This window comes from Actinia tenebrosa, unplaced genomic scaffold (genome assembly GCF_029948245.1).
Source record: "Actinia tenebrosa isolate PJP-AT-01 unplaced genomic scaffold, QUT_ActTen_1.0 PGA_scaffold10__47_contigs__length_13832649, whole genome shotgun sequence".
NCBI lineage: Eukaryota > Metazoa > Cnidaria > Anthozoa > Actiniaria > Actiniidae > Actinia > Actinia tenebrosa.
The window spans coordinates 1,392,998-1,407,342 of NW_028292570.1; the positions used below are offsets into that span (position 1 = coordinate 1,392,998).

The 14,345-nt window shown below is 38.8% G+C and overlaps 3 protein-coding genes and 1 non-coding gene across 4 annotated transcripts; 2 read left to right on the plus strand and 2 right to left on the minus strand.

Moving 5' to 3' along the window:
- The first annotated feature begins 3,708 nt into the window (after positions 1-3,708).
- On the plus strand, positions 3,709-4,760 carry LOC116288909 (NPC intracellular cholesterol transporter 2-like). The gene has a single exon (XM_031695777.2). It carries the CDS (start codon positions 3,738-3,740, stop codon positions 4,218-4,220), a length of 483 nt encoding a protein of 160 aa, XP_031551637.2. The 5' UTR covers positions 3,709-3,737; the 3' UTR covers positions 4,221-4,760.
- A 1,448-nt stretch (positions 4,761-6,208) lies between these two features.
- On the minus strand, positions 6,209-9,077 carry LOC148912694 (uncharacterized). The gene has a single exon (XM_089026454.1). The coding sequence runs from the start codon at positions 9,034-9,036 to the stop codon at positions 7,126-7,128; it is 1,911 nt and encodes a 636-aa protein (XP_088882580.1). The 5' UTR covers positions 9,037-9,077; the 3' UTR covers positions 6,209-7,125.
- A 1,055-nt stretch (positions 9,078-10,132) lies between these two features.
- Positions 10,133-10,205, plus strand: Trnar-ccu (transfer RNA arginine (anticodon CCU)). Its single transcript has one exon. It is a non-coding gene; the product is annotated as a tRNA-Arg (tRNA).
- A 3,094-nt stretch (positions 10,206-13,299) lies between these two features.
- On the minus strand, positions 13,300-14,190 carry LOC148912695 (NPC intracellular cholesterol transporter 2-like). Its single transcript, XM_089026457.1, has one exon. It carries the CDS (start codon positions 14,020-14,022, stop codon positions 13,534-13,536), a length of 489 nt encoding a protein of 162 aa, XP_088882583.1. The 5' UTR covers positions 14,023-14,190; the 3' UTR covers positions 13,300-13,533.
- Between the last annotated feature and the right edge of the window lie 155 nt (positions 14,191-14,345).

Sequence of the window (14,345 nt, forward strand, 5' to 3'; positions counted from 1 at the left end):
GGTACGTTGTGATTGTATGGAGGAGCTCAGCATGATCACGTGAGGTTAGTCAAAGAAACTAAAGGTAGTTTGTGATTAGATGGAGGAGCTCAGCATGATCACGTGAGGTTAGTCAAAGAAACTAAAGGTACGTTGTGATTGGATGGAGGAGCTGGGCTTGATCACGTGAGGTTAGTCAAAGAAACTAAAGGTACGTTGTGATTAGATGGAGGAGCTCAGCATGATCACGTGAGGTTAGTCAAAGAAACTAAAGGTACGTTGTGATTGGATGGAGGGGCTCAGCATGATCACGTGAGGTTAGTCAAAGAAACTAAAGGTACGTTGTGATTAGATGGAGGAGCTCAGCTTGACCACGTGAGGTTAGTCAAAGAAACTAAAGGTAGTTTGTGATTAGATGGAGGAGCTCAGCATGATCACGTGAGGTTAGTCAAAGAAACTAAAGGTACGTTGTGATTGGATGGAGGAGCTCAGCATGATCACGTGAGGTTAGTCAAAGAAAATAAAGGTACGTTGTGATTGGATGGAGGAGCTCAGCTTGATCACGTGAGGTTAGTCAAAGAAACTAAAGGTACGTTGTGATTGGATGGAGGAGCTCAGCATGATCACGTGAGGTTAGTCAAAGAAACTAAAGGTACGTTGTGATTGGATGGAGGAGCTCAGCATGATCACGTGAGGTTAGTCAAAGAAACTAAAGGTACTTTGTGATTGGATGGAGGAGCTCAGCATGATCACGTGAGGTTAGTCAAAGAAACTAAAGGTACTTTGTTATTGGATGGAGGAGCTCAGCATGATCACGTAAGGTTAGTCAAAGAAACTAAAGGTACTTTGTGATTGGATGAAGGAGCTCAGCATGATCACATGAGGTTAGTCAAAGAAACTAAAGGTACGTTGTGATTGGATGGAGGAGCTCAGCTTGATCACGTGGGGTTAGTCAAAGAAACTAAAGGTACGTTGTGATTGGATGAAGGAGCTCAGCTTGATCACGTGAGGTTAGTCAAAGAAACTAAAGGTACGTTGTGATTGGATGGAGGAGCTCAGCTTGACCACGTGAGGTTAGTCAAAGAAACTAAAGGTACGTTGTGATTAGATGGAAGAGCTCAGCATGATCACGTGAGGTTAGTCAAAGAAACTAAAGGTACTTTGTGATTGGATGGAGGAGCTCAGCATGATCACGTGAGGTTAGTCAAAGAAACTAAAGGTACTTTGTGATTGGATGGAGGAGCTCAGCATGATCACGTGAGGTTAGTCAAAGAAACTAAAGGTACTTTGTGATTGGATGAAGGAGCTCAGCATGATCACATGAGGTTAGTCAAAGAAACTAAAGGTACGTTGTGATTGGATGGAGGAGCTCAGCTTGATCACGTGGGGTTAGTCAAAGAAACTAAAGGTACGTTGTGATTGGATGGAGGAGCTCAGCTGGATCACGTGAGGTTAGTCAAAGAAACTAAAGGTACGTTGTGATTAGATGGAGGAGCTCAGCTTGACCACGTGAGGTTAGTCAAAGAAACTAAAGGTACGTTGTGATTAGATGGAAGAGCTTAGCATGATCACGTGAGGTTAGTCAAAGAAACTAAAGGTACTTTGTGATTGGATGGAGTAGCTCAGCTTGACCACGTGAGGTTAGTCAAAGAAACTAAAGGTACGTTGTGATTAGATGGAAGAGCTTAGCATGATCACGTGAGGTTAGTCAAAGAAACTAAAGGTACGTTGTGATTGGATGGAGTAGCTCAGCTTGACCACGTGAGGTTAGTCAAAGAAACTAAAGGTACGTTGTGATTAGATGGAGGAGCTCAGCTTAACCACTTCCAGTCATTTTGACTTTGAATTATGAAGGAATGTATGGAGTTCGACCGCATGGTTATCGGGTTTGCGGAGTAAAATTCAAATGTTGTTCTTTGTGAATCAACAAATGACAAATGAGTAATCGGTTTATAAAATTTGTTGTTGTTTGTTGCTCGACAGGGGAATGTTTTGATAACAAAATTTGTATTTTGGGGCAAAAAATAAGAGCTACAACACAATTTTCATTAATTCAATTGTAGTTTGATTCACAGAGTACCTTCTATTTCCTGAAACAAATAATCATACAAAGAATGGTTCACGAGCTCCACTGAAGCAAGCACGCGCTGTAATCTATCTATCGCTGTAAAGTATTTTCTTCTATTATCTAACTGTACCCTAGCTTTTTCTTTAACAAAATATTCCATAGATTTTAAAATAAAAAACGATTCTTGCAATAATTATATCATCATGAAATAATTCAAAACTTTTATTTACCCGTGATATTATTACGCTTTTCAGAAGCAAAACGTTTTCAGTCAGATAAATAATTTTCATAGTATTTATTTTAAGAGGCAATGTCCGCAGAAATCAAACAAAATCGAAAATCGGTGGCAACGTTAAAAAAATTGATTTTGTTCATAGATGTCCAAAGATGTGGAATACTACCCAAATAAACGTACTGATGTTCATTTTGAACCGTGAAAATCGATTTTGGCCGTAGGCGCCCTCAATTCAGCCTAAATTTCAGGTGATAATGGTAGGTCTAAGAAAGGCGCTCGCGCATAAAAATGAAGCAAACTTGAGAAGTTTCTGTTTTTGGAATGTGGTAAAGAAAAGATATAGAGGATATTACATGGGCGCGCGGAGATACGAATTTTTTATTTTTTTCCGGTCCGGTATCCTAAAAAGTCGTGCGCTCTGATTGGCTGTTTGATCAGGCGGTATTTTGTAAGTATCTGCCCGCGCTCGCGGACCGGTATCCTTTGCCGCTAAACAACAAAACGAAACGATTACAAAAACAATTAAAAAAAAAAAATACGGGGGAAAAATAAATAAGTTATTTACCGTCCTATAGTCGGTCCGGATAGGGAAAAACTGTGTCCTCGGTCTGTATATTCAAGACCTCGGGCACAGTTTTTCCCTATCCGGATCTCCTGGCCGGTAAATAACATGTAAAGAAGAAATATAGGTTTTTATCATATAATTATCCATAAAATACCTATATTTCTCCTTTTCGAAAAACTGATATTTTCACATGTGAAAATATCGTTTCCATGTGTATTTAAGCTATTAGTTCATAAATAAAAACTTTTTATAATAATAAAAAGCTTGTTAAGTTGATTTTATGGATAATTGTTAAGTTGATTTTATGGATAATTAATAAACAGAATATTACATGGGCGCTTGGAGATACGAAATTTATCTTCTCGTGTTGAAAATCTCTCACTCGTTCGCTGCGCTTCACCCGTGAGAGATCTTTTCAACGCTCGAAGATAAATTTCGTATCTCCGCGCGCCCATGTAATATCCTCTATGTATTCTTAAAATATTTTCTTGGTGTTCAGTTCTGACATTTGTTTTGATATCATCATTTGTTGATTGGATATTGGGTGCAATAAATCGTATTTTTTTTTTTCTTTTTTTTTTCTTTTGCTCTTTTGCATATAATTTTTTGATGACATGGAAAGTCAAGATGATATTGTCAATAAAAACTTATGTATTCACTTTTGATCCTCGTGACCATTACGATCGTTATAAGTTTATCACTAAGACTTAATCATTGATTTTATTTGAAAAATTATGTAATGCATAATGATCAGCTTCAGTTCATTATACTCAGAAACCCGCTCCTATTGGACAGTGGCTCAGAGTTTGAAAGCTTAACTGAAAGAATTTCAAAGATTCAGTCGACTTTACTTTCCCTAGGCATAGTGTGAAATATCATTTAAAACGGTGATGATGCGTCGTGCGTGCGACTTTGTGGTCTTAGCCGTAGTTTTAGCTGTGTCTTCAACCGAAGCAAAGTTAATTGAATTTGACTCTTGTGGATCTCACATTAGACCGATAATAGGGAAAGTCCTACAGATTGACATAACTCCATGTGACTCTGAACCTTGTGTCTTCCACGTAGGAGCCAATGTTACCGCCAAAATCACCTTCATTCCTGAAGAAACTGTCCAAGATGGTCTCATCGAATTGGTGGCCATATTTTCTAGAGGGGAGAGACTACCATGGCCTCTGAAAAATCCCTTTGCTTGTGAAGACCACAATCTTAACTGTTCTTTGAAACCGAAAGAGCCTGCCACAGCGATCATACAGACTCGCGTTATAGAAGATATACCCGGAAGCTACAAGCTTGTTGCTCAAGTTTACATGGCCGAAACAGTGCTGCAAAACTATGTTTTCTGTTTCAGAATACCTCTACAAGTAACTTACTAGGATCAAATAGGAACTCTCGCTATTTTTACCTGCTGATATAACCTTACCAAAGTAGGTCAGTACAAGTATGTTTTCTCAACGGAGATAAAAGAAAAATAGTGTGTAGCGAAAACTTATCATGTTTATGTAAGCTGAATAACAGATCTTTGTTGTATGTATGCATAGCCCAATGCTATTCAAGACAAGCCACTAATTTATATTAATAGACAATAAATGACTGAATTTGTGGCCAAAAATGCGTTTATATTCTAGCCATGGTGAAGTAGCTATCATATAGCTAATAGTTTATCATTAGTCACTAGCTTCCGGGTCATCGATTCCATTCCTATCAGGAACTCGGGTTTCTCAGTATTCTTACTCAGTTTTCATCGTTTTCATAATAAATTTCATTACTAAGTATTTAAGGTGGCTCCATGGAGTTTTATCCACGCGATAACATTCAACTCCAAATCGCAAATACGCGGACGCAGACAATCCAATACTAAAATTTTTTAAAGACGTTTTCAAGTGAAAGATGAAGTTTTCGAATGAGCATGTTTTTACTGAAAGCGAAATTAGTATAATATCGCTGTTAAGCATTGATGCTTTTACTTTATTGCCTATTTTCTCTATTTTTTGACCTAGGTTTTTAAATTGCTTTTGAGATATTGGAGGATAAGTAATTTGCTCAAGGTTCAGAAAATTTGCATTTTCGAAAAATTTCATATTGAAGTTTTGAAGTATAAAAATTTTGCAGAAACAACACATGTTGGTAACCTTGTGGAAAAGTAGTTTGTTTCCTCAGTTTTGAGTTCCTAATTTTATCTAAAGAAGTTGGTAAATGTTAATTAACATTTTCGTGAATTCAAATCTACACGATGAACTGTTTTAAAATTTATGTATTTACTATGTAAATTAAGCGACGCGTGACTCAAGTTGCTTTTATAAGTAACAGTATTTAAGCTAATGTCGAAAAAGAACAAAGAAATACCATTTATTGCTCTCAATGCTCACTAAATAAATAATAATATCAAAACAAATGTCAGAACTGAACATTATATTAAGAATAAAATATATTAAGAATATAGTTATGTCTGCTTCGAGCAGGTTTCGTCGGATGCCGAGCTTAAACAACGCAAATTTCTCTGAATTCGAGAGTTGCGTATAAAGCGTTCATTGTATAACCTAAGCTGAATTTTCAAAGGTACTATGGCTTTCAGATAAATCCGAACACCCGGTGCACATGAAAATGCGCTTTGCAAACTAAGGGTGAAATTTAAATATCGGAGAACCCGAATGTAGTTTGTAAAAAGTTTCTGTTCACTTATTAGAACGCGTTTCCCTATTTCTATTTTAGCTAAAAATAATCATTAATCTTTCCTATACCATACTCCAAAAACAGATCTTCTCTAGTTTGATTCATTTTTGTACGCGAGCGCCATTCTCAGACCTACCATTTTCATCTCGGATTTAGGGAGTGTGCAATAATTATAATCAGGAGGAGGGGGGGGGGGGGGGGCATCACATAAAATTGATGCTAAGATAGGGGGGCTCAAAGTAAAATCACTCATTTTACGGAGGGGGGCCTTAAGTTTTATTCGAAATGTATATAAGGGACTGTGCAATAATTATCAGGAGGAATGCTGAAAAATGAGATATATCAAGCAAAAGATTAGGCAGTACCACCCTTAAAAACAAACTTCTTAGTTCTCACCCCCCTCCATCCCACCCACCGCAATGATTACCATCCTTCAATTAGAGATTCTGTCGTCATGCTATTGTAAGCCTGTGCTTACTTGTTCGATATCCTCGTCTGCATCAAATAGTGCTTCATAAGAATGTTCAACAAAACCGTCCATTTCAGAGTCATCTGATTCCACATCAGAGCCGCTTTCAGAAGAATCAGAGTCGTATTCGCAATCACTGGACAGGAATTTTGTACTTCTATCACTGTAATTAATTCTTTCATCCCTAGGTGTTTCAGCAAGAGCAAAATTAAGGACACTGATGATTATGATGTCATGAATCTAAGTATGTATCTACGATTGTCATGTCAATCGATATCAAGAAGTAGATTTATTCCAGTTCTCATTTATCGAGAGGAAGCTACACAATATAACAGTAATCCATATTCAAGCGCTGTCTGTACACCCTCTAGATCTGTTTCATGTGTTTAAATGGATTTCAGGCAAAGTTAGACTTGATCTGAGTAGCAGCGAATAGTCTACGATAGCCGCTGTTTCCATTTGTTGTCTGCCCACTGGCCACCTATATACGCTAAGCACATGCTACTACAATCACACGCTATTCTGGTGATTACGCTAGCATTATCTTTATGGTCATCAGCAGGGCTAAGCTATTTGATCGGTAATTCAATAGCGCGATATCGATCAACGCTATTTATTGCTAATGGGTCAACTCGATCACACGTTATCCATGTGATCACGCTAGCTTGACCTTAGATTCGCCAACAATCCTTTGCATTACGATATTCACTATCGCTAGCCTCTGGCAACCACACTCTAAACGCTAGATTTGTTTTTGTCCCGCCCTTCCTCCCTATGTTAGGTATATATGGGTAAGTATTCCACTGACCAGACCATCAGTGTGACAGGTGCACGGTGAGTTGTGACAGGGTTGCCATGGTTACCGCGATTTTATGTGCCAGGCTCCTCTCATCCAACCGAACAAGCACCTAACGTCAAGCTCATCTACTAGTGATGATATTAAATTCTAAACTAATGTTTTATACATTTGGGATCAAAAGTCATGGATACATTGTTATCATTTAGTCACCTCGCTACAAGCACTATGATTGGTCGAGGACTGTGCTGTACTGAAGTAATGGCTTGCTGCATGCAGTCCTTGACTAAACACGAGAGGAGGCTTAGTAGAAGCGCAACAAGGAATGGACCTTAGAATAACATTACAATGTTTTGGGTCGTATTTTCATTTCTGAACGCTTGAATGAAAGATAGTTGTTTTTTGTTTTACTCCATACAATTCCCTTTCCATCAATAGTATTTCCCAAGTATTTCCCATTCAGATTGGAATGAAAACAAGAATAATACCACCAAGCACCAGTGCGTAGTGTTGCACAATTTTTGCTCCAGTGATCGTTATCTTGATCTTTGGTAGTAAAGAACATGTTATTATGGTATGTTAGTGAGTCTCCAGCAGTACCCGAAAAAGAACCAACCTTGAGTCTGTACTTGTTTGATGCAGAACCAACACTAAAACTACCATATTTGGCAAAATACTTTACTGCACTCCAGTCCTCCAGGTCCACACGTAGAGTCGACGGTGTTCTTGCTGTCAGTCGATGGATGTAGTCATTACCCAACCAGAACTCGCCATTCAGGTTTCCAAAACCTGTTTTGTACTTTTGCCATCCAATATAAAAGTCAACAGATCCATCTTTTCTTCTCTGGAACACTGTCCACCCCCCTCCGTCAGTGGTCATGTCACAGTAGACTTGAAAGGGTCCTTGACTGTCTGGTTTTACTGTGTACACACCGCTACGTCTTTCGCCTGATTTGTAGACATCTGCACAATCTCTGTAGACAATGTTCATTCGTGTTTTAGCTTCCGTGTCAGCAACTCCACCACTCGTAGCGGTACACACGTAGACACCAGAATCGGATTTGGCAACATTTTCAATAACGAGAGACTCATCTTTCACTTCATGTCGTCCAGCTGGAAGATGGCCGTTTTCTTTCTTCCATTTTATCAGCGGTTCAGGAACACCTTTAGCAGAACAATTTAATACAGCATTGGTTCCAAAGTAGGCTTCTAAATCTACAGGTGGTTTGATCACAAATAATGGTATTGGTATTACAACTATCATTGTCCCTGCAACGGCTGATCCAAGTAGGTTTTCTGCTTTACACAAATATGTACCAGAATCATTTATTGCTGAGTTTGATATCGATAGCTTGTCGTCTTTGATAACGGTTCGTGTTTTTGATAACAAACCAACAGCCTTATACCACGTGACTTTAGGTTCGGGGTGTCCTGTCACGTGACACATTGGAAGGGTTATATTATTCCCATGCTTGACACGCACAGGTCCTCTATTTAGATTAACTCTAGGACTAAAGTTGACTTCAATTCTTGCTGTCTTCTTTACTTTACCAAGAATATTAGAAGCCTGGCATTGATATATACCTGACTCAAGAGGTGTAACCTTTTGGATCCCAAGGTCAGTATTATTCAATATGAATGCATTCGTGGGCATCAAACCATTGACTCTAGACCATACAATGGATGGTATTGGATATCCTTTAGCTGAACAATTCAGGATAGCAGACTTGCTTTCATTGACGATCAAACGAGGAGGAGAGATGACAACTGATGGGTGTTCTAACGATGGACCGCGGTCCCCTTTCGGTCCCGGCATGCCTCGAGGACCGGCAACTCCATTTTTTCCTGGATCACCTTTCAGTCCCGGTATTCCTTGCTTGCCTGTTCTACCTGGCTTACCCATGGGTCCTGGTGGTCCTCTGGGTCCTCTTCTACCTCTCCTACCTCGTATAGCGATAAAGTTCTTAGCAGAGATAGCTTTAGTCATTTGCTGCTGCATTATTTTGGTCAGTTTTTCGATAAGACGGCTCTCACTCTTCGTATCGTTAGTTTCTCCCTGCAATATTGAGTCTTTCTCGTCGACACTCCTTTGCATTCGTTTCTTGTTCCTTCCACAGCATTCTTTAACGTTCTTAAAAGCGAGTCGTTCGAGGCTATTTCCTTTGTTTGCAGCCATGTTGTCGACATTGACTGCTTGAAAGGTCATCTTGTTCTCCAACTGTTGTATTTTCGTGTTTTGTTGCTTCAGAACCATCTCGATACGTACAAACTCACCACAGCACAGCAAGAGAGCGACTAACGAAACAATGGCGACTATCGTTGAAGCGGTTAACTTATTCGACTTGGAAACTTTTCCATCCATTTTTAGTTTCCAAAGATACACTTGGTTATTTAGACTCTTCGAATTAAGAGTATTTCTTTGAGATATCAAATGAACAAGGACGCGCAGAACATACTACTTTAATAGACCAGGCATATTTTGATCAATTTACGTACAAAGGTCGCCTCTAATCAATTCTAATAGATCTAGAATTTCAAGACCTGATAACGCATTTGGTAAGAAATCAAGAGTCGGTAGTTAGGTTAGAGATATTGTTTTCTTATATAGAACACAGGTAGCCCAATTTAAGATTTTACTACTGAAATCACTCTTGACCCCAAAGTCTTTCAAAGGATTCTTACTGCACATGCTACACGAAATACCATTATTAATCTAGATTATTTGATATCCGAATTCTGTCAGAGGTTTTACAATCACCAAGGATTAAACTAGTTATACTTTCTCTTGTTTCACTAGCAACAGTACTGTTACCATTGAAATGTAGACCTGGTCTTTGGTCTTCAAAATCAGCGGTGTGCATCATACGAAAATGGTGTATTGTTCCAAAGTTGAGGAAAAGGGTCGAGTAGGTATTTGCAGTGCATTGTGGGACTGCTTTCGCCATCTTGGAAATATGTCCCAAAAAAGCCCCAACAATGCACTACAATGTCGACTCGACCCAGGTTTTTCCTCAGTCTTTCTCGTAATGGCTAATACGACACCGGAAATCGAACACAGGTCGCCTTCTTTACTTCCTAATGCTCCACAATACCTTGCGACTTGGGGTAACCAATCAAAATACTGTCCCAAAATGAAATGCTCTTCAACTGAAAGTACAATATACCTTTTTTTGTCTCTAAAAAAACTAACTTATCTCTTTCTCTTATCAAACGAAGTGCTTACTATTTAATCAGCCTTCACCACAATAAGTGCGGTTTTTTCCTCTGGCTACCCTCAAAGTCGCAAAGTATTATGGGTATATGAAGGAAGAGTACTAGTACTGGCACGATGTTGAACTTTAGATTGTAAAGCCTCTGTAGTCTAATGGATATGACGTCGGCCTCCTAAGCCGAAGGTTGCGGGTTCGAGTCCCGTCGGAGGTGAATGAGTTGTTAATTTTTGTTTAATAAACCAACAGACTATCCCATCATGCATTGCGTATCAAAAAATATTCGTGGAATTTTCATCATATCTATTAAAGCCATCTGCTGAATCGTAAAAATTCTCGATAATCATCTAATACTAAAATACTTTAGCATACATTTGGAGTGTGTTCTCATACGTTTCTATACACGATTAATTTATTTAATCCCTTCTGGCCGACATGACGAAGTAGTCTACAAGATCCCGTGCATCGAGTGTTACAGCGTCTACAGCATGAACCTGGGAGACCAGGCAAGAAAGATTGGGAAAAAAAGGAGAGAGACATCCGCCCAGATTGGTAGAACGTCGAGTGAATAGACAGAGACAACCACTAGTACACACGCAAAAGTCAAAGAAGTCATCCATCTTAGACTCCATCCCAACAACATCAATGAGGACAACAGAATTGAGATTCCTGAAGCGTGGATACCGACCATTCGAAAACACTCCGTCACGCCCACCTATTGCAGCCAATCACAGCCAAGAAGACAACCTTCAGACTACGCCATCGCCTGATCGAGTCTATAGCAGTTTTAGTCAAAACTGCCAAAATTAAGAGACAAATAAATATACATAATCTTTGAATGCAAATTCTATTGTGGTTTTGGATATCATGCATATAGACGTCAAAAAGCTAAATTTGGACAACAAAAAAACAAAAAACAAAAAAAATTCAATCTCCTGAGAACCTTTTCATTTTCATGTGAAAAATGAATAAATATAATCTTTGAATGTCAATCGTAAGCACTTCGTTTGATGTCAATAAAATGAAACAGAAAGAGATAAGTTAGTTTTTTAAGAGATTCAAAAAGGTATAGTGTACATTTAGTTGAAGAGCATATCATTTTGGGACAGTGTTTTGATTGGTTACCCCAAGGCGCAAAGTATTATGGGGCATTCGAAAGTAAAGAATGCGACCTGTGTTCGATTTCCGGTGTCGTATTAGCCATTACGAGAAAGACTGAGGACAGACTCGTACCCAGTCGTCATTTGTTTCAGGCTTTTTTGCGAGCGGTGGCTTTTGCGCAAGGTGGCTTTTTTCCTTCCCCTGATGCACCGGGAACTCACTAAATGCTTCCCATCAACCACAGCGTGAGATCAATAAGACAAGAGAAGCGACTGGGTACGAGTCTGTCCTTGGTGTTTGTAAGACTTTGGGGTCGAGAGTGATTTCAAGAGTAAAATCTTTTAAATTGGGCTACCTGTGTTCTATATAAGAAAAAAAATTTCTCTAACCTAACTATCGATTCTTGATTTCTTGCCAAATGCAATATGAGGTCTTGAAATTCTAGATCTATTAGAATTGATTAGAGACGACCTTTGTACGTAACTTTGATCAAAACAATCCTGGTCTTTTAAAGTTCTGCGCGTCGTTGTTCATTTGATATCTCAAAGGAATACTCTAAATTAACCGAGTGTATCTTTGGAAACTAAAAATGATAAGTTAACCGCTTCAAAGATAGTCACCATCATCGCTCTGTTGCTGTGCTGTGGTGAGTTTGTACGTATCGAGATGATTCTGATGCAACAAAACACGAAAATGCAACAGTTGGAGAACAAGATGACCTTTCAAGCAGTCAATGTAGACAACATGGCTGCAAACAAAGGAAATAGCCTCGAACGACTCGCTTTGGACGTTAAGGAGTGTTGTGGAAGAACAAAGAAACGAATGCAAAGGAGTGTCGACGGGAAAGACTCACTATTGCAGGGAGAAACTAACGACACGAAGAGTGAGAGCCGTCTTATCGAAAAACTAACCAAAATAATGCAGCAGCATGGTAAGAACTTTATGCAGTAGCTGCTAAGAACTTTATCGTTATACGAGCACCAGGACCCATGGGTAAATCAGGTAGAACAGGCAAGCAAGGAATACCGGGACTGAAAGGTGATCCAGGAAAAAATGGAGTTGCCGGTCCTCGAGGCATGCCGGGACCGAAAGGGGACCGCGGTCCATCCATTAGAACATCCATTAGTTGTCATCTCTCCTCCTCGTTTGAACGTCAATAAAAGCACGTCTCCTATCCTGAATTGTTCTGCTAAAGGATATCCAAGACCATCCATTGTATGGTCTAGAGTCAATGGTTTGATGCCCACGAATGCATTCATATTGAATAATACTGACCTTGGGATACAAAAGGTTACACCTCTTGAGTCAGGTATATATCAATGCCAGGCTTCTAATATTCTTGGTTAAGTACAGAAGACAGCAAGAATTGAAGTCAACTTTAGTCCTAGAGTTAATCTAGGATATAGTTATGTCTGGTTCAACAGGTTTCGTCGGATGCCGAGCCCAAACAACCCAAGTATTTCTTTGTTCTTTTTCGACATTAGCTTAAAATACTGTTACTTATGAAAACAACTTGAGTCACGCGGCACTTAATTTACATAGTAAATACATAAATTTTAAAAAAGTTCATCGTGTAGATTTGAATTCACGAAAATGTTAATTAACATTTACCAACTTCTTTAGATAAAATTAGGAACTCAAAACTGAGGAAATAAACTACTTTTCCACAAAGTTACTAACATGTTTTGTTTCTGCAAATTTTTCATACTTCAAAACTTCAATATGAAATCACTCGAAAATGCTCATACAGTTTTTCTTCAAATTTTCTGAACCTTGAGCAAATTACTTATCCTCCAATATCTCAAAAGCAATTTAAAAAGCTAGGTCAAAAAATAGAGAAAATAGGCAATAAAGTAAAAGCATCAACGCTTAACAGCGATATTATATTAATTTCGCTTTCAGTAAAAACATGCTCGTTCGAAAACTCATCTTTCCCTTGAAACGTCTTTAAAAAATTTTAGTATTGGATTGTCTGCGTTCGCGTATTTGCGATTTGAAGTTGAATGTTATCGCGTGGATAAAACCCCATGGAGCCACCTTATATACTTAGTAATGAAATTTATTATGAAAACGATGAAAACTGAGTAAGAATACTGAGAAATCCGAGTTCCTGATAGGAATGGAACCCATGACCCGGAAGCTAGTGACTATATGCTAAACTGTTAGCTATATGATAGTTACTTCACCATGACTAGAATATAAAAGCATTTTTGGCCACAAATTCGCTCATTTATTGTCTATTAATATAAATTCAGTGGCTTGTCTTGAATAGCATTGGGCTATGCATACATACAACAAAGATTTGTTATTCAGCTTATATAAGCATGATAAGTTTTCGCTACACACTATTTTTCTTATCTCTGTCAAGAAAGCATATTTGTACTGACTACTTTGGTAAGGTTACATCAGCAGGTAAAAATAGCGAGAGTTCCTATTTGATCCTAGTAAGTTACTTGTAGAGGTATTCTGAAACAGAAAACATAGTTTTGCAGCACTGTTTCGGCCATGTAAACTTGAGCAACAAGCTTGTAGCTTCCGGGTATATCTTCTATAACGCGAGTCTGTATGATCGCTGTGGCAGGCTCTTTCGGTTTCAAAGGGCAGTTAAGATTGTGGTCTTCACAAGCAAAGGGATTTTTCAGAGGCCATGGTAGTCTCTCCCCTCTAGGAAATATAGCCACCAATTCGATGAGACCATCTTGGACAGTTTCTTCAGGAATGAAGGTGATTTTGGCGGTAACATTGGCTCCTACGCGGAAGACACAAGGTTCAGAGTCACATGGAGTTATGTCAATCTGTAGGACTTTCCCTATTATCGGTCTAATGTGAGATCCACAAGAGTCAAATTCAATTAACTTTGCTTCGGTTGAAGACACAGCTAAAACTACGGCTAAGACCACAAAGTCGCACGCTCGACGCATGATCAACATTTTAAATGATATTTCACACTATGCCTAGGGAAAGTAAAGTCGACTGAATCTTTGAAATTCTTTCCGCTAAGCTTTCAAACTCTGAGCCACTGTCCAATAGGAGCGGGTTTCTGAATATATTGAACTTAAGCTGATTATGCATTATATAAGTTTTCAAATAAAATCAATAATTACGTCTTGGTGATAAATTTAGAACGATCGTAATGGTCATCAGTCTCCTCCACAGCCGCTTTCAGTGTTGTCACGCAACGCTTTCTCCCCTTAGTAACGGCTGCTAACCCAAACAAAACATTCCTTTCCTATGAATCAACCAATTACGGCTT